This window comes from Salminus brasiliensis, chromosome 10, assembly GCF_030463535.1.
Source record: "Salminus brasiliensis chromosome 10, fSalBra1.hap2, whole genome shotgun sequence".
Lineage (NCBI taxonomy): Eukaryota > Metazoa > Chordata > Actinopteri > Characiformes > Bryconidae > Salminus > Salminus brasiliensis.
Window position 1 is genome coordinate 37,096,728 of NC_132887.1, and position 23,602 is coordinate 37,120,329.

Consider the following 23,602-nt stretch of genomic DNA (forward strand, 5'->3'; position numbering starts at 1 on the left):
CGGTCTCATTTCAGTTCAGTCTACGCAGTCTGCGCTACCTTTGAAAGCTAGGCTTTTGACAACCATGTCCTTTGAAGGATTCAGCCCCTGAATTTGGACACACCTAGCATCAGAGCTGGTTTATGGAGAGCCGGAGAGCTGGAGAGCTTGCCCACTTCCGGTTTCCAGTCTTGTATCAAAAAATTACAGCAAAACACCAGAACCAGGGTTTGCGAGCGAGTCCTCAATAATTAGGTGGTGAAACTCGAAGTTAAAATAGTGTCCAAGTCCCGGATCCTCCTTTAATTTCGGGAAGATTAATGATGTATTTCACTAAAATGCAAAAACAAGCTTACCGGGATCTTTCTATTTCTCTACAGAGAACAGGTTTTGGGCCATGGCGACCCCACCATCATTGCTACCGAATGCAGACTGGTTGGCGAGCTGACGCTGGAAGTGTACCGGAGCCGGTCTCCGTTCCAGCATTTACGGCATCCCTGGTAATCAGACTGGCACCACAACAGTTCCTATTAACTCTACTGAGCATGCAGACAGTGTGTGTGTAGCCCTAGAAGAAAGAGACACAGCAGTCAATGGGCTCTAAACAGGATATCCCAAACTTTATTTCCTGTGTAGAGGTGTACCATGGGGGGCAATCACAGTTAGTGGACTTCCTTCTTATTAGTTTGAGTGCAACATAAAGAAAAATCAGGACAACAAAATCAGGATCTTCAATTCGTCAAAGTCAAATAAAACAAACCAGACAATCAATAGAAACCAAAGGGGGGGAGAGAGGGAGGCCTTGGAGCAAGAGAAAGAGTGGAAAGGGAGATGGGATGTTACTGACACCTTGCATTAAGCAGTCCGGCTACATCTGATCTGGTCTGATCACTAAGGCCCTGGTTGACACCGGGTATTAAAATATTACTAATAATCGGGTGATCCGATCTTAAGCAGACCGCACTAAGTACAGGCATGCTCTTTATAAAGGCAAGCAAACCTAAATTATTTCTCCCTTTTTATTATTTGGAATGTTTTCATAAACACAAACTGCAGTTAGTGTTAGTGTTCAATAATCAGTATGGTGTAACTTTGATTTTTATAACTTAAAAGTTAGTGTCTGATTACCAGTATAGTCTAAACAGGAATTATACTGATGAGCAAATCTGATCGTCTGTTTTTTTTTTGTTTTTTTTTTAATAATTTGATATGTTTACTTAACCAACAGAAAATGTAAAACTAAAAATATACGAAAGTTAGTGTCTGATTTTAAAACCAATTAAGGCTAAACACGACGAAGGCAAGGTAATCTGATCTTTTCTTTCTTTTTTATATTTGGATTTTTTTCTTAAACTCAAACCGTCAGATAATATAAAGATATAAACACAAAAGTGTTAGTGTCTGATTATGGAACCGTTAAGGCTTAAACACTAAAGCCAAAGCAAATCTGATCTTTTCTTCCTTTTTTTTGTATTTTGAATTTTTAAAACTCTAATCACTAAAACTAAAAAGATCAGTATCTGATTTTGTTATAATTAATACTGTCAAACTTTCAAAAATTGTAAAAACAAAAATACAAATATGAAAGTTATTGTCTGATCACCAGTGCAGCGTAACTACAAGTTATACTGACAAGCAAATCTAAACGTTCTTTCTCTTTTATCATTTGGATTGTTTCCCTGAACTCTATAAAAACAAAACAAATAAAAAGATAAAGTTAGGGTCTGATTATGAAACAGTCAAGACTAAACAATCTTTACAAAGGCAAACAAATCTGATCTTGTCTTCCTTTTTACATTTTGGATTGTTCCTTAATTTACTTACTCTCCTTTCCTAATGTTTGATCACCAACATGGTCTAACCAGGATTTATACTGACAAGCTAATCTGATCTTTTCCTCTTTTTTTTTTTATAGATCTGATGATACATCAAAGGGTAATGTCTTAATAATGAATACATTCACTGGCAACTACAGGCCTTTACCTGGTTTTCAGTTTCCAGTTTTGAGGCCCAAAGCTGCCTTATACCTAAACATTCAACTAATATAATAATGTTATTGCTTTCTAGCCATTACATCTATCGCTCGACGATCATTTATGAGCTCATTTGTAGAAAGGTAGTGTGCACCGTCATCTCTTATAACATGCTAGGTAGTTACGGCACGCTCTGTTGGAGGTAAACTATCCAATAAATGTGAAAACATACTTAAATAAAGGGATATTTTTGTATATCATCATAATCGTGCAGAAATATGCAAAAAAATTATGCGAAATTACATTGTTCTCTGTCATGTGCCCTTACTTTGTATTGCTTTGCCTTTATTTAGCTATTGCTTTTACAGAATTAGTGGAATCTATGCTTAGGTCAATAAGGATACGCAGTGTCATTGATGTGAAACACCAAAAACTAAGCGAATAGTAATAGCGCCCCCTTGTGGAGGTGATGCAACAGAAAAGAGTGCACATACTCTAAACCCTACATGCAAGGACCGTGTTTGACATCTACTTTCCAGTACATGGTCCATTACAGTCGCTCCTCCACCAAACAAATGCGAAGAAGTATCGGACGTTATCGGTCTGTACCGAAACCGATTAGCGTTGGTCTACAAATGAATGCATGAGTGATATCAGAAGCTAGTCCAGTTGGTAAATATGTGGTAATTATATTAGCATCAGGGAAAATGCCAACAGTATGGTAAGACTATGGTGTAAGACTTTGTGGTAAGACTTTATAGTGTTCGTACCTAAATTCGGATCACAATAATCAACTTTATCGTGACAATATTACTGCTGATAATCGCTGGTCTAAATTTACACTGTCTAAATGTTTTAGCACCCCTACGTCAAAACACTCTCCCTGAATCCTTCCATGTGCGATGCTAATCCATTTAGCTGCTGGGGAGAATAATGCTTTGTAAAAAACGTCGCCAGTGATAGCGTAGCTCTGAAACTAATAATCACTTTGGAGCGAAACATATTTCTAGATCTTGATATTCATATCTGCCGTCTATCAGCAATTAGGATAATAACACCGCCGCAGCCTTCGGAGAGGGCCAAATCAAATCAATCGCAAGCTAGCATGCCAGATCGGTTTACGGACAACGCTCCGACACAGGGCGCCTGTTAATGCAGGGAGCCAGTGAAGACCATGGAGAAAAGAGGGCGAGAGACAGCGAGAGAGAATTAGAGAAAGAGAGCAAGGAAATAAAACGATATTATCAAAGATATTATTAAACCCCTGAAAAAACTAGAGTCCATCTGAGCAGTGGGGGAAATGAAGGGTCTGGGGGGGGGGCGGGGCTCAAAATGACACACACATACGCATACACAAACTTGTGCACACACACACACACAGAGAAAGACATTCTCCAGACGTTATCTCGTTGTCACCAAGACAGAGCATATACATTTGCAGGATGCGGAACAGGTCCGGCGCAGATTTCGACGCTACGCATCCCCTCATGTCTTCTATTAGTGTTAGAAACTTAACCCCGGATATAACACACATCGTCAAGCGCACACACACACACTCACTCACTCGCACACACTGCTCAGCGAAGGAGTTAGGACGAAACAAGCGGCAAGCAAAAAACGGAACGGAAAAACGGAAAATGAACAACGCCCTATCCAAAAGGCAATATTTGTCATTCTTGAGTTGACCAAGGGTTGAAAATAATAAATATGCGCTGCTCTGTGATAATAATGCCAAGGCAACCGACTCGCCTTTCGATTCGAACTGTACAGTATATACATATGAAACTCTTCAATGACAAAATATCCTTTGATGTACAATAGTCTCTTATAATGTCAAATAATACAACCATGGCAACAAGCAAGAGGAGGCGTTGTTATCGTTATCCTTAACAGTATCGTTATTATTATCGGTATTATTATTATTATTATTATTATTGTACAAGTACCCATGCATCCCTCGTGATAGAACTCCCATGTACCGACTAGAACGACAGATACTGCCTTTTCCGTATACATGTGCAAGTTAAGACCAAGAGATTTAAAAACTCCTTCCAAATAAAATTTAGTAGCAAGAGGTTAAAACAAACCGACAAACAAACAAAAACAAACCAAAGTGTTCAAATATCTATACACCTTTCGAACCTCCGTCGACAGACATGAACGAATGGGTTACTGCTTACTATATACAGACAGGTTAGCATCCATGCACAGTGTCAACAAGTAGCACATTAACATTCCAAATATGAACGAGGGGGCGGGGGAAAGGGAGTAGGAGGAGCTAGGGGAGGGCTGTCGGATGTCGCAGGCGGGCTTTGAAATGCAGTAAAGCCCACAGTCGCACCCACAGGCCGCATGTGGACCTTTGGACGTAGGCCGGACGCTCGATGTGCAGACGCGGCCACTAGAGGGGGCTGGGGAGCATCCCACCCAGGCGTCCCAAGCCAGCCCCTCAAGTGCGGACAAACACACACCCACACATTCGTACATACACACACATATACATACACTCGTACACACATTTAGGTGCAGACACATCTCCAGACAGGTCGCTGCGGCCAGCAGCCGGACGTGGGCAGCGGGAGGCTGCGGCGCACGGGAAGTCCGTGGCGGCTTCAACCCATCCCCCCTCACCCACGGCGGGACGCGGAGTATGGCTGTATTTCGCATGAGTCCACCGTCCTCCTCTTGAGCTCTTCGTTTTTTATTGTCGTTGTTTTTTTTTTTTTAAACGAGTGTCAGGGTTCAGGAGAACGAGTCACGTATCTTTCCTGGTCGTTTTCTTTGTCTTAATTCACATCTTTCACGTGGTTGTAGGTGTTGGGTCCTGAAAACGGCCGCAGGTGACGGCCGCAGGTCTTCCTTCCTTTTTTTTTTTTTTAATCCGTGAGAAAACACGGGAGCCAGTGCAACCATTTCTCTTTTTTCTGTTTTTTTTTTTTAGGCGATCATTAAAAAAAAACCCAAACAAACAAACAAAAAACAAGAGGGTTCCAACACCTGTACCAAAAAAGCAAGGCCGAAACGAAATCAAAGGACAGACATTTTTTTCAACAAGTTTTGATGTTGTGTTTTTTTTTTTTCCTTCATACTTTGAAATACCCCAAACCCTGATGCACTACAACTCCCAGAATTCCCTAAAAACGCAACTCTTGCTCTGCCAGCCATGAAAAGGTCGAGACAAAGTGGACGAGGGTGCAGGCGGTACCCCTCGCTTCCAAATGTGAACATTGCGTATAAATACTCATAAGAAAATGCCCCAGCCAGGGGAGCAAAACATTACCAAGGCCTTTACTGTAGGATCTAACATTTTCTCAGGGCGATATTTTTATTTTTTGGTGTTAGTAAAAAAAAAAAAGTCAGTTGAAATACAAAACCCACTTCTGAAGCTGGGCGGCACTGGAATTCTCCTCTAGAAAGACCTTTTTCCCTTTGGCAAATTTGGAGCGAACTACACTACAAGTCAGCCATGTTACTGGTCTCAAATCTAAAGTCTGCTACTCAGTCTTAAAAGCTAATTCGGCTCTAGTCTAGAATATCCCTAAAGATTGAAAATCTGGACAAGAGAGAGAAAAAATCTTGCCGTCCCTTTTTCCCCCATCAACGTTTAAAGCCTGTCTAATCTGAATATTATAATTTTTTTAAGCTTTTTTATTATTCTAGCAACTCTACGGAAGTTTGGTGCCTCGTCCAGACTAGATCTACGACTTTAAAACCGGACTACGTCTAAAGTTGTTGCTTCTAAAACCCCGGCTAATCTGCAGTGTTTGCCTTGCACGTCCAAATACGCAGCAGGTTATGAAATAATCTCAGCAGGACTGGAGGGACCAGGCGCCCTCGTAAACTCCACACAGATGAAAATGTGTGTGTGTGTATGTATGTTTGTGTGTGAGACCGTAGCTACCGACTATGACATATGAATGCCTCCTTTGCATGGTCATGTATGGTTGAATTCGGGGTTCGGACGGTAACAGTCGTCAGTGTAAACTCTTGTTCTGAAGTCGGCAGTCGGACAGGTGGGATGGAAACGACCTCTGCAATTCGCAGGACCCAACGTGAAGATCAGCGGAAGACTGATCTGTCAGGGGCCTGCTGCATTATATCTGGCTACTAAGTCTGGACCTCAGCTCAGATCCTTCCGGGACTGCAGCAACTGCACTCTTAAAACTAGGGGGACTCAGATGTACGGTTCAACTGACAGTGGTTCCTCTATGGTAACTTGTAGGCCAAAGGTTCATCACCTCAGGGGTCTTTGCTTTTGCTTTTGTCGCAGTTCCCGACACACCAGAGCAAAACAATACGGAATATTGAATGACTGGTACAGAGGAGATGGGAGCTGGGACAACAGCAACAATGTGAACTGTCTGGCAGACCTTGAGGACTGGATTAGGAAGCACTGAGGTGGACCTAATCCCTGTCGTGGAGATGCACCTTCTTGCAGGTAGTCACGTCTGAGCTGAACCAGGCAGGAAAACCTGTCTTGAACATCCCCAAGATCAGGGTTGGAACGTCTTCCTAAAGGGATTTGGACTAGCCCTCAAAATGTAGGTTCGAACTCTGCAGGACAGCAGATCCTTTCCCTGGACAGATTCAAGTATTTCCTGCCCCAACACGCCTGATTCAGGTATGCCAGGGAATGCCTGAAACTCTGCAGGACAGTGAGTCCCCAAGGCTAGAGCTGAGTAGAAATTTAGGACTGGACTGGTCACGGCAACCTTCTTCCCTGATTGGTGACCCAAGATTGAATTTATCCGCTAATTATCAAGGCGTGGGTACGCTGGGTCAGGGAAGGCCGAAATATGCAGTGCTGCTGCCCCCTAGGATGAGAATCCGACACACCAGGGCTACATTCCATCCAAAGGGTCTCTAAGCAGTATCCCGGATGTCCATTCCCTACATGCTGAGCACGGGGCGTGGGTCAATAGAACTGCCTCTTGCTTAATATGCCTGAAAACCCAGTGAAGTCCACTTTGTGGGAACTACAAGGACGACTGGAATGCACCTCTGGTGTATTTCCTGCCGGTCTCTGGGAGTACTTTACCACACATGCTAACAGATACCAAGATCCAGCCCTGTTCCTGGAGGGTTACCCTCCTGCAGAGTTTGTTCCAACCTTGATCTAACATGCTGGATTAACCTAATCAAGGTCTTCAGGAGGCCTCATGAATATGAGAGCAGGTGAAAAGTGCAACTGCAGCTCTGCATGAGGGTAGCGCTTCAGGAGAAGGCCTGGAGATACCTTGACTCTACCATAGAATTGTTAATTAGCTCGCCGTCTCAGTCGTCCTCGTGTGTTTATGTTAATAAGATGTCCAAATGATGTCCATTTCCATAGTACTGTTACACCCAATCCACAGCGATCCTTCTGTTTGGTTTGTACCTTTGCTATGAACAACATTGCTCTGCAGTGACTGAGGGGAAAGACGAACAGCGCTCAGTTCAGTCCTGTCCAGTCCAGCCGTGTGGGACAGGCCACAGGCCCAGGAACTTACCTACTTCCATAAAGCTCTATGCCGGACGTTACTTAACCTGCCCAGTTTTAGTGTAGCGACTCTAGAGTCCTTTGAATAACGAAAATAGCAGCATGTACGTTCGCCATGCTCTCGGTTAACATCTCGGTTAGCTTGTCCTGCGCTGGCCGTGGTTTCTTATTAGAGGTTTTTTAGACAGTTTGACTGAGAGAGAAGAGTTCTATTGCTCGGTCTGTAGCACAAGCTTCTGCCCTGTAACAAAACCACAGCAGTCCGAGTCCCAGCACTGCACAGTTTAGCGTTTTCCTCATCAAACTACACCAGAATCAACTCCTCAGACAAGTATCAAGCCCTTGATTAGCGGAATAAGGTGTGTTCGAGTGGGGGAACGTACTAAGCAGTGCAGGGGTTCCTTAGGAATGGGACTGAGAACAGCTGGCCTACACAATGTACCCGGTCTCATGGTAGCCACAGTTTTTGTCATGTCAGTTTTTGTCAGACTCTTTCACAGGTAATCTAGTTTCAGCAGCACGCCAGCAACTAGGAGCTGAAAATGGCTTCAAAAGGACCACAAGAACTACAGAAATGGGCCTGATCTGTCAGAAGGAATGCCTGTCAAACAGTTGCCCCAATAGTGCACTTTTCGGATGTTTGACTTGACGCATCTCTCCACTGCATGTCCTCCAGCTGACGTATCTTCTCATAAAGATGTAATCATAAAGATCTCAAGCCTTGCAGTATTTACAGTTATTGGAACCACATTCCCCAGAGTGTCCTCCCTGTCCTTTTCTCGGAAGGACTGCAAATCTGACACTGCATGACAACTTGGCTGGTTCTACGTTGGCTTGTCTTCAAAAGCTTGATTATCCCAGCTAGCCACCGACATCGGTAGACGTTGTTGACGTCTGGTTGAATGGAGGTCGTGACCTTGGGTGACCAAAATTCGACGTTAGGACGCTGTCTAATGCCAACGTTAATTTGACGTGGAATATTGACGGCAGCTGATGTTGCTATTTTGTTGGTTGTAAGTAAGTTGTGATATTAACATCTTCCAAACATCGTATTGATTGGCGTTGACGTAAAATATCCGCATTCAGTTGGGAGGTACGGTGAACAAAACCCAACGTCTGCTAATCTTCATACGTTTACGCCCACACAACGTGAATTTTTAACTTCATTGGACGTTGATATGTCATTGGTTTTGAGCACAGATTGTTTATAAGACAGGACGGGACGATAGAGTTTGATAAGTGAAGCTAGAATGCTAGAAAGCCTCTTGCGCCCTCTTGTGGCTGGCTGCAGTACAACTTTTAACCTCACCCAATCACTTTCTAAGGTTATTTGGTGATATTTAAAGGGGAGTGGCCTTCAAAAGGTGATTGCAAGCTGACAGACAGGTAATACTGACGGTCTGATATTGTGAATATGCAGGTATTTCAGTGCAATAAGTACCATATTGCTGTTCTTACAAAGAAACGGGGACAGGAGGAGGGCTTGCCACAACGAAATATGGGTGGGGTCTGGCGGTCAGGCTACTTCGTCTCCCATCACTACTGCACATGCTCTGGCTCCAGTTTTTTGGCTAAACGTCGCAGTGGGAGTGACCGGGGACGTACTGTCCACTCTTATACACAGTCTATAGTTTTGAGTCATGCTGTAGCCAAAATTCAACATCCGTCTAACATAAAAGCTCGAAGTCAATTCAACGATGTTTTCTGGCGGATATGTAGCTTTCATTTCCACGTCAATTCGACGTCTGTACATTCGGCGTTGGCTTTTGACTTCAACCTGACTTTCATTCCCAATTAAATTCAACGTCAAATTGCCGTGTGGTGCCTGCTGGGTATACTCGAGCTTTACGTTTCATCGAAAAGAAAAATTCCAGATTCTCAAAAAACATCCCAAAGTGATTTCAAATAACGTAGGTGTGGAATATGTACCTCGACTGGTTCCCATAGGGCATAGAAACGAAGCCAGATTACCGCTATCTGCAAGATTCAAACGAGAGCAGTATACCAGGCAAGTTTATAGACTTATCTTTATCAGGTATTTCCATAAATAAAGGGAAAAAATTCAAGCAAGCGTTGGAGAACCTTGTACTCCTTTAGCTTCGGAAAGCAATCACTGACTTGTTCCATGCCCCGTGGAAACCCAGTGGTATAGTGGAGGTCATTTTTGCACTGAATCTCGCTTTAGAAATGCTCATTTCAACATTGTGGTCAAATGAAAACTGAGAAAATCTTTAGAGAAAATGTTGAAATTTTCCTTAAAAGAGTCTCTGTACTTCACATCTCCACCCCCAGCCAACGGGGTCTTGACCAGCCAATCACATTCAGTCCTTCAGGCATCAGGAACATGAAATAGTGGAGAGGAGACCAAAAAAATGAACCCCCAAAACAAAGAGAAATTCAAACGAAACTAAACAAGCAGGTTAGCAGAGTTCTGGCCTCTCTTGCTTCCTTCTCATTCACGTAGTCTTTCCTCACTCTGGTTCTGTGTAGCGGCTGTTGTTGTTGTTGTTGTTGTTTATTAGGTTAAACCTCTGTGTACGTATGCGAGAACATGAGTGTACGTATCTCCGTATGGACATCGGTGTATGTGTTTGCAGCTGTGTGTGTGTGTATGTGTGTGAGGCGTATGTAGGCATGTGTGTGTGTGCGTGTGTGTGTGTGTGTAGGTGGGTGAAGGTGTGTTTAGAAGCCCTTAATGTGGCAGTAAGCCTCGAGTGAGGAGAAGAGGATGTAGACCAGCCAAAGGCTGATGAACAGCATGGTGGTCAGCGCTTTGGCAGTCCGCGGGCCGCCCAGCTCTCCGCCGATGTCCGGCCGGCGCCGGTACATGAGCGTGGCCACGCAGATGAAAGCGAAGATGGTGAAGAGGGTGACTGAGAAGGCCAGGTTGCCCGGCTCCACCTGGAAGTCCTTGCCCTTGGAGTTGTGGTAGATGGCGGCGATGGACCAGGCCACTCCGATGCCCAGGAACACGTTGACCGCGTTGCTGCCCGTCACGTTGCCGATGGAGGCGTCCGCGTACTGGTCCTGGATGGCGGCCACTTTACTGGCGAAGGTGTCTGAGAAGAGAGCGAATGAGAGAGGTCAGAACGGGCAATACTGCAGACGCGTAAAACCGACTGCGTCCAATCAGCTGCCGGTACTGTGGAGTTTAGTCGCTTACTGTGCTGCTGCTGTTCTTCCAGGCTCTCTGTAATTACTCCAAATCTTGTCTGACTCTAAATCTCTCCCTGACTCTCTTTTCCTCTATCTGACTCTCTGAATTACTATGACTCTCTCTCCCTGACTCTCGCGCCCTCTCCCTGACTCTCTCTTCTTTTCTCTGACTCTCTCTTCTTTTCTCTTACTCTCTCACTTGTTTTCTGACTCCCCCCCCCCTCTCTCTCTCTCTCTCTCTCTCACTCTCTCCCTGACTCTCTTTCTGACTTTCGCGCCCTCTCTTCTTTTCTCTGACTCTCTCACTTGTTTTCTGACTTTGTCTGACTCCCCTCTCTCTCTCTCTCTCTCTCTCTCCCTGACTCTCTTCTTTTCTCTGACTCTCTCACTTGTTTTCTGACTTTGTCTGACTCTCTCCCTCTCTGACTCTCTACTCTGTCTGACTCTCGCTTCTCTCTATATTACAGTTTAGGCATTGCATGCCTAATCTCTATACACATTCACATTACACTTGCATACATTCACACACTACATTGCCAAAAGTATTGGGACACCTGTTCATTCATCAATTCTTCTGAACTCAAGGCTTCTAAAAAAAAATAATTCATTCATTCATTCTGCTTTTGTTGGAGTAACTTTCTCGACTGTCCAGGGAAGAAGGCTTTCTACTAGATTATGTGAGGATTGCGTGAGGATTTGACCCACCACCCCAAATCATCTACCAACTCCACAGCTCATCCCAAAAGTACTGGATGGAGAACCAACCATCATTTCACAGTTCCACTGCTCTTCTAGTCCTATTCTATTGGCAGTACTTCTCTACAGGGACTAGACAAGCTGTGTGTGTGTGTGTACATCTCTGCAATGTATGCAACGTAAAGTAGCTGAATGCATGTCCACGAACTTTTGGACATGTAGTGTATCTGACTCTCGCGCTCTCTCTGGGCAGGGTGAAAGCATACGCGTCTGATCCGAGTAGTCCATCCAGTTTGTGTGTTTTGCCGGAGCCCGGCACTTTCCCCTAACTCCAAACTACTTCCGATCTCCAGAGGACAGCAGCACAAAGCTCCGCCAACCCCCCCGCCCCCCCCATTACACCTTCACCCTCTGAGCGGAAATAGAATTAGCCTGGCAAAAACGCTCAGCAGTAAAGCTGCCGTCTCCGCTGCGCTGTACAGGACCAGCTCTCCCAGTCCCCGGCTTTGTGTTGTTTTTTTTTCCACCAAAACGGGCGTCAGAAAGCCGCCGTCTCCATGGCATTGCCATGGCAATTCTCGGCCTGGTCTCGGCTGGTCTGGTGCGCGGCGGAGCCAGGCAGTCTGCTAGCACTGCTGCTGCCGCTGATGTGGGCGTCCTCGCTCGCAGATTTCAAACCTATGTGGAATCCAGACCCGCTACAGACGTCCAACGGCCAGAGATTCCGAAGCCTTCGTGGATCGGAAGCTGCCAACGATTTGAAAGCCATAATGGATCCGAAAACTGCCAAAGACTTCAAAACAATTAAAGATCAGAGGCGTCCAAAACTGGCTCAATTTCTATGAACTAAATGTGTCGTTAGTTGTGTTGTACACAACTTGGACAAAAGTATTGGGACACTCGGACTGCTCGTTCCATGTTTCTTCCGAAATCAAGGATATTAAAAAAAAAAAGAGTTTATCCTGTCCAGGGAAGAAGGCTTTCTACTAGATCTGTAGAAACATTGCTATGAGGGGTTGATTGTATTCAGCGTCAAGAGCATCATCACCCCCAACTCATCCCATCCATCATTCATCACAGTTATTCCACTGCTCAGTGCTGCTGGGGGGCTTTATATACCACTCTAGCCACGTCTGGCATTAGGCAGCATGGTGCCAATAGGTTTATGTTTACCTGCTCCAGAGAGTCCTATTCTATTGGCAGTACTTCTCTACAGTGTGTCCCTATAGACTATTAGACACCCGTGCAGTGTTCCATCAGGAAACTTTCTTCTACAGTTGTTTCTCAGACTTGGCTGCTTGAGACTAGCTTTTAGTCCGTGCTTGTGAACCTCAGGGCCTTTCATTCTGCTGACGGCTGCAGATTCAGATCCAAAGAGAAACATGCAGCTGAAGCACAATTCAGTGAATGGTGTCCAGACGCCCATTTAAACGACCCCCTCTAATCTAGCTGAGTGCTTTGCTGAATCGTGAACGACTGGCCCTGAGATTTGCTGCTTGACTTGCTGCTCGAACTGGTCTGCGCACTGGCAAACCAGTCTACTCCATTCAGCACTGGTCAGTTCCTGATTACAGGCTCACTATTAACCCCATTTGATGAAGCCAAAAGGGGGATTCTGATTGGTTCCTGGTTCTGCCATTGGGTTTGCCATGCAGTCTGTTGTCTAATACCCAACTAAACTGGAGATTCTGATTGGTTCTTGGTTCTGCCACTCGGTTTGGTGGCTTGCTATCCTGCCCCCAGCTAAAAGTGAGATTTTGATGGGTTTGATGATAAGCTGTTGGTCCCGCCCCTATCTAAAATGTGAGATTTTCATTGGTTCTTGGTCCTTCCACTGGGTTTGATAAGTTGCTGGCCCCGCCCCTATCTAAAATTTGAGATTTTCATTAGTTCTTGGTCCCGCCATTGGGTTTAATAAGCTGCTGGCCCCGCCCCTATCTAAAATTTGAGATTTTCATTGGTTCTTGGTCCTGCCACTGGGTTTAATAAGCTGCTGGCCCCGTCCCTATCTAAAATTTGAGATTTTCATTGGTTCTTGGTCCTGCCACTGGGTTTGATAAGCTGCTGGCCCTGCCCCTATCTAAAATTTGAGATTTTCATTAGTTCTTGGTCCTGTCACTGGGTTTGATAAGCTGTGGGTCCCGCCCTTATCTAAAATTGAGTTGGTCTCTTTTCAGTTCTGCCACTGGGTTTGATGGTCTGGTGTTCCGCCCCCAGCTTAAATGGAGATTTTGATTGGTTGTTGGTTCTGCCACTGAGTTAGTCTGCCTGTTGTGCTGCCCCTAGCTGATTCTGAGATTCTGACTGGTTCTGCCACATGCCCTAGTAAACTGGGACTAGTGTTGCCTCTGCTTTGTAGAAACTGACCACTGAAGAAGTGCTAGAGGATGAGTAACACAAACTGTGCATTGTCAGATGACAGAACTCCAGGAAGGTGGAGCTACAAGACAGGTGTTTCTAGTAAAGTGGCCAGTAAGTATACTGGTGTCTCTAAATTTAGGCCTGTAAATGCTGGAGATGCTTAACTAGTCATCCAGTGTTAAGGAGGACTGATACTGTGTGTTGTCATATGAAGGTAGAAGGCTTACATGAACTTATTGGCCAGGCGTGGGCCAGAGGGGTATAAAGACTCCAGCAGTGTTAAGCTGTGGAGCTGTGTTCTCTGGAATGATGGATGGCGCTCCATCCAGGACTTGGGCATGAGTTGCCGCCATTCCTAACACTGTTGTTGCTGAATGCAATCAAATACAGCAGTGCTGCTCCAAAATCTTGTAAAAGTCTTCTTCCCTTGACAGTAGAGAGAGGTACTCCAACGAAAGCAGGATCAACTTTTTTTTTATTATTATTTATTTAAATAAATACCCTTGATTTTGGACGGAACAAGGAGTGTCCCAATACTTTTGTCCATAGTGAATGTGTGTCACTAAAAGTGTCACTGACGTCATGCATAAGTCATCTAGTGCTGCCCAGGCACATTGTGCAGGAGAGCTGTCGGACAGCACCGTGGGAGAGAGAATTGAGAGAGCGGTGGGTGGATTATTAAAGAATGAGTTCAGAGAGAGAGCGCAGAGGGGGGTGAAATGTAAAAATGGAGGAAGAGGAGAAGGAAGGAAGGACAAGAAGATGAGGAGCTTTAAACTGAAACGGGGAGAGAGAAAAGGGAGAGAGAGAAAGAGCGAGAGAGGGGAAGTCTCAGCAGGTCTGCTGCTGTTCTGCTCTCTCAGCACTTCCACACTGTCCAGCGTGCCTGGAATGATAAATATGCGCAGCACACACTGCACCATCAATACATTACACCTAGTTACTGTGTGTGTGTGTGTGTGTGTGTGTGTTTAGCATGTGCATGCATGTATCTTTACTGTCAACAGAGTCTGTATCTATATTTATAGATACAGACTCTTTGGGTATATTTATACTCTCACTGGCCACTATACTAGAAACACCTACCTTGTGTTTCTACTCACTGGCCACTTTATTAGAAACACTAACCTTGTGCTTCCACTCACTGGCCACTTTATTAGAAACACCTACCTTGCACTTCCACTCACTGGCCACTTTATTAGAAACACCTACCTTGCGCTTCCACTCACTGGCCACTTTATTAGAAACACCTACCTTGCACTTCCACTCACTGGCCACTTTATTAGAAACACCTACCTTGCACTTCCACTCACTGGCCACTTTATTAGAAACACCTACCTAGTGCTTCCACTCACTGTCCCCCTACCCTACCTGGTACCCTTGTTTCCAATAAAGTGGCCAGTGAGTGTGTGTATAAATGTGTATAGACACACACACACTGAATGGATTCTGCTGCTACTTAAGGCTCTTTTCGTTAAGTATGATAGATGACAGAACACGCTAGGCCTGCAACAGCTAATAATATTCAGATGATGAGTGTATTTGGGTCCGAATGTGAACAGATGCGTTTGCGTGTGTGTGAGAGTGTGAGAGTGTGTGAGTGTGTGTTCTTGTTATGCAGGTGCAGCTGTATCCTGTATCTTCTCTCAGCAGCATGGATCATGACAGATGAGGCTAATCTGCAGGCCAGCAGGAGAGCACACCAACCCAACTTATAATTAAATAATTTATCATAACCAGAGCCACCTACACACACACACACACACACACACACACACACACACACACACACGGCTCACACACAGCTCACACAGCTCTTACACACACACTCAGAGCTCACACAGGCCCTCAGCTCCTGATAAATGACAGTATGCAAATGTACATGGGAGGCTATGTGAGCTTTTCCCCTCAAACCTCCGTCCATTCTCTCACACTCGCCCTGCTCTCTCTCTCTCTCTCTCTCTCTCTCTCTCTCTCTCTCTTTCTCTCTCTCTCGCCATCTTTATTTCCATCAGGAACAGTACAGCTCTCTCTCTCTCTCTCTCTCTCTCTCTCTCTCTCTCTCTCTCTCTCTCTTTCTCTCTCGCCATCTTTATTTATTTCCATCAGGAACAGTACAGCTCGCTTTCTCTCTCTCTCTCTCTCTCTCTCTCTCTCTCTCTCTCTCTCTCTCTCTATCTTTATTTATTTCCATCAGGAACAGTACAGCTCGCTTTCTCTCTCTCTCTCTCTCTCTCTCTCTCTCCATCTCTCTCTCTCTCTCTCTCTCTCTATCTTTATTTATTTCCATCAGGAACAGTACAGCTCGCTCTCTCTCTCTCTCTCTCTCTCTATCTTTATTTATTTCCATCAGGAACAGTACAGCTCTCTCTCTCTCTCTCTCTCTCTCTCCATCTCTCTCTCTCTCTCTCTCTCTCTATCTTTATTTATTTCCATCAGGAACAGTACAGCTCGCTCTCTCTCTCTCTCTCTCTCTCGCCATCTTTATTTATTTCCATCAGGAACAGTACAGCTCGCTTTCTCTCTCTCTCTCTCTCTCTCTCTCTCTCTCTCTCTATCTTTATTTATTTCCATCAGGAACAGTACAGCTCGCTTTCTCTCTCTCTCTCTCTCTCTCTCTCTCTCTCCATCTCTCTCTCTCTCTCTCTCTCTCTATCTTTATTTATTTCCATCAGGAACAGTACAGCTCGCTCTCTCTCTCTCTCTCTCTCTCTATCTTTATTTATTTCCATCAGGAACAGTACAGCTCTCTCTCTCTCTCTCTCTCTCTCTCTCTCTATCTTTATTTATTTCCATCAGGAACAGTACAGCTCTCTCTCTCTCTCTCTCTCTCTCTCTCTCTCTCTCTCTATCTTTATTTATTTCCATCAGTACAAGTACAGCTCTCTCTCTCTCTCTCTCTCTCTCTCTCTCTCTCTCTCTTCATCTCCCTCACAATCTCTTCCTACTTTTTCTGTCTCGTTTCTCTCTTTCTCTCACAACCTCTCTCTCTCTCTCTCTCTCTCTCTCTCTATCTTTATTTATTTCCATCAGGAACAGTACAGCTCGCTCTCTCTCTCTCTCTCTCTCTCTCTCTCTCTCTCTCTCTCTCTATCTTTATTTATTTCCATCAGGAACAGTACAGCTCGCTCTCTCTCTCTCTCTCTCTCTCTCTCTCTCTCTCTCTCTCTCTCTCTCTCTCTCTCTCTCTATCTTTATTTATTTCCATCAGGAACAGTACAGCTCGCTCTCTCTCTCTCTCTCTCTCTCTCTCTCTATCTTTATTTATTTCCATCAGGAACAGTACAGCTCTCTCTCTCTCTCTCTCTCTCTCTCTCTATCTTTATTTATTTCCATCAGGAACAGTACAGCTCGCTCTCTCTCTCTCTCTCTCTCTCCATCTTTATTTATTTCCATCAGGAACAGTACATCTCTCTCTCTCTCTCTCTCTCTCTCTCTCTCTCTCTGTCTCTCTCTGTCTCTCTCTCTCTCTCCCTATCTTTTACTACCACCGGCCCATCTTTCTACCTTTATCCCCTTTTTCTTTCTTTCTCTCTCTCTCTCTCACACTGTTACACTGGGCCTAAAGTAAACCCCACTAATAGACATCGATCAGCCATATAATTAAAACCACCTGACTAATATTGTGCAGCCCCCCCTCGTGCTGCCAAAACAATCAAAGCATGGATTCAACAAGACGTAAGCAGCCGATCCTTTAGGTCCTGCAAGTTGTGAGGGGGGCGTTCATGAGCATCAATAAGCCTTAGTTGCGCTGTTGACCCGCTCGTCAGTCCTTGGAGCACTTTTGCTAAGCACTGATAACTGCATACCGGGAACATCCTACAAAACCTGCAGATGTTCTGACCCGGTCGTCTGGTTCTTACACTTGTCCATCTTTCCTGCTTGTAGACCCCACCCCTTGACAGGCGCCACTGTCTACAGATAATTATCAGTGCTATTCACTGTCAGTCACCTCACCCACCCCACTCTCTCTCTCTCTCTCTCTCACCTGGTACTGAAGTGCCCAGTGCGACGAACACCACGGCGGTCACCGAGTCTTTGAGGCCAACGGTGCAGCCGAAGTGCGAGGCCAGATCTCCGATGAAGGCGGTGAGGAGTCCGATCATGCAGATGGACACGACGAAGCACGCCCAGCCGTTCCAGTAGTCAGTGGGCGGCACGAAGGCGAACAGAACCTTCCAGAAGACGGTCAGGAAGTGCATGACGTAATCGAAGCAGGAGGGCAGCTTCTCCTCCCCGCACTCTTCGTCATCATCATCTTCACCTGCACAGAGAAGGTGGGGATAGAGAGTGCAGAGCCTGAAATACTCAGCAGAATCCAACGGGGACAAACTTCCTAATTCCTAACAAACTAAAGCTAAAGGTAAAGTACGGTAAGCTTTAGCTTTCTGTGACCCCTGTACCCTCCAGCTGTAGTTCCTTGACGTTTTTCCCTTCAGACTTCAGTGTTTTTATCGTCTGCACGTATGTCAGTAGCGCAGCAGCTAGTCAGAATTGAACCTGGCTTGTGGCTTTTTGGCTCAGCTTAAAAAAGGTGCACGTATTTGTCACTGTACAGCGAAATGTGTCCTCCGCATTTAACCCATCTGGTAGTGAACACACACTCACACACGTGTTAGGGGCAGTGAGTACACACACACACCCAGAGCGGTGGGCAGCCAACTCCAGCGCCCGGGGAGCAGAGAGGGTAAAGGGCCTTGCTCAAGGACCCAACAGTGGCAGCTTGCCGAGCCCGGGAATCGAACCCACAACCCTGTTATCGATATCCCGGCGCTCTAACCGCTGAGCCACCACTGCCCCACAAAGTAAAGCTGAAGTAAACTACACTAAACTAAAGCTGAGCTAAGCTAATTTAGCTAGCTGTCAAACCCCCATAGAACACCCGTTTTACTTCCAATGGCCAACGTACATTAAGCGTAAACTAGTATGTGCAGACGCTTTCGCGCACTAGTGGTACAGCCTAACGGATGGCTAACAATCTTTGCTACAGCTACACAAACGCAGCACGGAACATATTATATAAACATATAATAGTTGACCTCTGAATGTGTCACTTTGACATCCGTTAGCTAGAACCAAGCCCATGATATGTGGCATTTTTAATCTGCTAACTATGCTAAACTACAGCCTAAAAAGAAAGAAAGCTGAACTAGCGCTAAGCTAACTTAATTAGCTGTCTAAACACCACAAAACAGGCTGCAGGCTGAAAAGGAAAAGGGTTCTATGGGGCCCTATAGGGTCTTATACTGATAGTGGAACCCTTTTTGGTGCTATACAGAAACATCTGCAAAAGGGGTCTCCGCAAGTGTGAGGACCCTTTAACAAGCCAAAGAATCAGTTAGTTATTGTTTGAGTGGTCATGATTCAATATACACACATGCCTTTACTAGAGAACCCCTGGAGAACCCTTTTTTTTTTAAAGAGTACATCACCCTGACAGATACATACAGAACGTAGACAGAGTCAGAGACAGAGACAGAGACAGTGGGGGAGATAATAGAGGCAGAGAGCCAGAGAGAGCTCAACACAGAAAGGCGTTGTTTGAAATACACACACACACACACACACACACACACACCCCTCAAAGTCAAACACTTCAGCATTTTGTTTGAAATTGAGTGGAGGCCCCGTTCTAGACACAAAAAGAAGCTCTAAGATGTGTGTGTGTGTGTGTGTGTGTGCTCAGTGAGAGCCAATCCACTTTGTTATTCCACAGAGACATTACCTTGAAGGTCTACACACACAGTGGCTTAAACACACACACACAAACACACTCCTCTGTCAGGTAAGGCACTATAAAGAAGGATTACGTGTGATCTGGATGTTCATAATCTTCAGCTTCTCGGTCACTGGAGCACAATGCCAAGCGGATTTGAGCTCCATCAAAGGATTCGCTTATTGTTTCATTACCGGGCTCCCTTTCAATTCCAATGACAGCCACAATAGGACCTGTGTATTTACAGAAGTGGGACAAAAGCTTGCAGAAGTGCGCACACACACTAACACTAGCTAGCGTGGCACTTGTGGTGTTGATACAGGAGAACCAGCGATCTTGAATCGAGTATTAATGTTGAGAAGGAATCATTTGAATCATTTGGTGGAGCTGACTCCTGTTATTCAGATTTAGCACACTGAAGCTGGCCTACCAAGCAAGACTTGGACCAGCCCCTCCCAATCTGAAAGCTGTGGTCGAAAATCAGATCTGTACCTACAGCCCTTCGAGCTTCAAGTATGGCTCCACCATCCTTCAAGAGTTTCCTCGGGCTGTCTGAACAGCGTAGCCTATTTGCACTTTCTAGGGATACTTCTAGGGATCAAGAGCTTCCGCTACATTCCGTAAATGTACGGAAATAGGAAATCACTTAGATGGTGATCCACATTAGATTCTGTTGACTCTTGTGATTCAGATGTACAGTTTGATGGCTTTCAGTCTTATGATTCAGAGACAAAGACAGGAAATGATCTGTAATATATAATGGAATTGACTCTTAAGATTCAGTTGAAGATGATGATGGTGATAATATATTATTTAGATAATCTGAGGGAGCTGCATCTTGTGATTCAGATATACAGGAACACTTTGAATGGTTAGATGGAGTTGATGGTTATTATTCCTATGAAGTCTTATGATTCAAAAAGCTCAGTTCAGGTGGCTCATCTGCTGGAGTTTTAAGTGAAATATACAGCAATTTAAATTCTTTTGAATCATTTTATTGAGTTGACGCTTAAAATTCAGACTTGACAATAATGAAGTTGATGAAGTTAAGTTGACTCTTATGATTCAATACAGTAATAGGAAATGCTTTGGACAATCTGGTGAAGTTGACTCCTATGATTCACATATACAGTAATAGCAAATCATATGTATCCCTTGATGGAGTTGATCCTTATGATTCACATGTGTCAATTCATATAATTCCGTTATTTGGAATATCCGCTGGAGTTGACTTATGATTCAGATACATGGCAATAGGAAATCATTCGGTTCATTTGGATCATTTGATGAATCGAGCTGACTCTTTTGATTTAGACACACTAATCAGGACTCATTTCAAGCTGAATCATATATACAGAACTATAAAAGTCTTTGCATTGTTTGATGCAGCTGACACGACTGAGACAACAGTAAATCATATGAATCAGTTGACTCTTATAATTCAGAAATACAACAATAGGAAATGTGATTCAGTGGGAATCAGAAGAATCTGTAAGAGGAGTTTATTTAAAAGATTCAGTGGTATGAATACGTTTTGAGGTTTAGCCCTGTGGAAATGATGATATACGTCAATCTCGAGCCCTGAGCCACCTCACCAGAAACTACTGGGATATTAAAATGATTTATAGATGTGTTTGGATATTTTACCATATTCAATCCCACACAGCCCCACAACTCAGTGACCTTCCATTACAGCCAGAGGGACCCTTCGGGATAAAATTCATTCTTACTACCTACACACACACACATTTCTCTCTCTCGGAAACACACACACACAGGTCATATTTGTGCAGGTGTCGCTGCACTCCGACAGAGCCTCACATTCTGCTGAATCTTCCTGCAGGTCTTTTGCATTGCTGTGTGGATTTGATTGCATTCTGCAACAAGAGCGTTTGGATGATCACCACTCCCACTTCCCACTGGCGTTAGGCAACATGCTACCAACAGGTTGATCTCCATTGATTTGCTCTAGAGAGTCCTATTCTATTGCCAACACTTCTGTACAGGGACTAGACAGGCTGTGTGTGTCTGTGTGCATTTGCACATTTGTGTCAGCAATGGGTGCAACCTAAAGTAGCTGAATGCATTCATTACAAGGGGTGTCCACAAACATTTGGACATACATATAGCTACTTATGTGTATATAATACTGTACGTATAGCCTACTGTGCAAACATGCTGAAACCCCACAGTGCTACACAGACAGGCTCTAATCCAGCACGATCCGCGGTGTGGTCACTCCGGAGTGGTCTGAGCTCACGCGTCTGTGTTTGTGTGCTGTGTGTAAGCGTGTTAGTTTTATCTCCGTGGTAACGGTGTGTGAGCAAACCGTGCCTCACTCTTCACTCACACATTTCGCTGTTTGGCGTGCACACAACAGTCACACACACACAGTTTATCTTGGGCCAGCTTCCCGATCTTAATATCAGTGCAGGAATAAACACAGCATGACATTTAGGAGCCTCTAAACCAGAAGCGCCGCATTTTACTGCACTCACTTTAGCCTTTTAGTGACGTTCCTTCTGCCTGTGTGTGTCTGAGTCTACGCCGATGATAAACAGAAAGGCTCCCCAAAACACTAGCATTTGGAACAGAAGTTGCCTTTCCCGTCAGCCCTTTAGGCCTCTAGTGTTGTAACACCTTTTCATAACGCTAAAGTTTTGGGTTCGACTGTAAACAGAGCTCAGAAATAATAAAAAAAAGAAACATACTACTGTACTACTGTCAGAGCAATGCCAACGACACCGCAGCTGCTTTTAACAAGCCTCGTTTTCAGCTGCTGTGTTTGGATAAGGTAGAACCGGGTGGCCCTACTGTCTAAGCGCTGAGCCTAAAATTGAGAATACCCTATAAATGTTTGTGGACACCCCTTCTAATGAATGCATTCAGCTACTGTAGAAGTTGCACCTATTGCAAATGCACATGCACACACAGCTTGTGTAGTCCCTGTGGACAAGTACTGCCAATATTGGCGCCATGCCTAATGGCAGGCGTAGGCTAGAGGGGTATAAACCCACCCCAGCAGTACTAAGTTGTACAGTAGTGGAACTGTGTTCTCTGGAATTGAAGGTAGGTGCTCCAGCCATTACTTTTGAGTTGATTTGTGGATTGGTGGTCATCCGACATCTTAACCTCACTGACACTCTTGTTAATGAATTCAATCAAATCCTCACAGCAATTTTGGAATTAGCAGGTGGCCACCTACTTTTGTCCATATAGTGTAGTCAATATTAACTGTTGTGGAATGTCCAAGTCCAGGACATATCCGGGTAGGTAGGATGCCCCACCACCTCTCTCCACCATTACTAGGCGTGATGCTAGCCAATGGAGGTGTCTGTTAGCTTTAGTGTAGCTACTGATCATAATATCAGCTGATTTTTATTGGTCTGGCCCAACAATGTCACCTCATCTGTCCCAATGTGCATCATTTATCACTGCTCAGGTCCAACCACATGACCAATGCTGACCAGATAATATTTGGGAGGCGGACCCTATGGCTATTGGTGGCTATTTTCAGTCCACTGCTTCAAAACCTCCAAGAAAAACATCCAGCCAGGAGTGGTAAATGGTAAGGGTAAAGGTAAATGGGCAGAGAGTGATAGCTAGCAGCATGTGCATTAATAGATGGGCTACTGCAAAGTGAAGCTACAAGGGGTTTCTAATAAACTGGCCACCTAATACCAATTCCAATCGATCAATCGGGTCTGAAAGTGACCAGTGCTCCACCAACCCGGCCTATTAGGCAGGTGATGACTGGCGGGAACTGACACATAAATACACACACACACTTAACCTTACTTTGCCCTGGAGCTCAAACTGATGCTGAGAATTGCCGTGAACGGTGTGAATGGCCAACAACTGAACTACACACACACTCACACACACACAAGCATATACACATACGCAGTCCACGGGAGCAGGAGGTGAGTCTAGGGTCATTGCTTTGAGATCATATTGAGAGTAATTACTGGGGCCAAGCACAGAGATAGCTTTCCCTCTCCTGTCCTTTTGTTGGCTTTTTTATTGGCTTTCATTTTCCATTTTCGCTCTGGACCCATATTAAGAGCTCCACGTCCAAACTGGGGAAAAATAAGAGGTGCTTAAGTCGTTACCGAAAGCTAATTTTAGACAGATTGATCGTAGCTCTTGAGGTAATGAAGATATCATGTAAATGATACGGCATATGCTGAATACATTGTGCTGCTTTCTATACTACAGGAGTCATAATGCTCACAGACCACC

At 44.7% G+C, this 23,602-nt stretch overlaps 1 protein-coding gene across 3 annotated transcripts in view; it reads right to left on the reverse strand.

Annotated features, from left to right (window-relative positions):
- Nucleotides 1-575: 575 nt before the first annotated feature.
- The window catches only part of slc8a1b (solute carrier family 8 member 1b), a 126,236-nt gene continuing 103,209 nt past the window's right edge, over nucleotides 576-23,602 (reverse strand). For all 3 annotated transcript variants that reach the window (XM_072689992.1, XM_072689991.1, XM_072689993.1), the window contains exons 6-7: nucleotides 17,633-17,908; nucleotides 576-10,490 (exon numbers count right to left, since the gene is read on the reverse strand). In XM_072689992.1, the coding sequence (XP_072546093.1) occupies nucleotides 10,114-10,490; nucleotides 17,633-17,908 (653 nt within the window). In that variant the 3' untranslated portion in view covers nucleotides 576-10,113. The remainder of the gene's footprint in view (nucleotides 10,491-17,632; nucleotides 17,909-23,602) is intronic.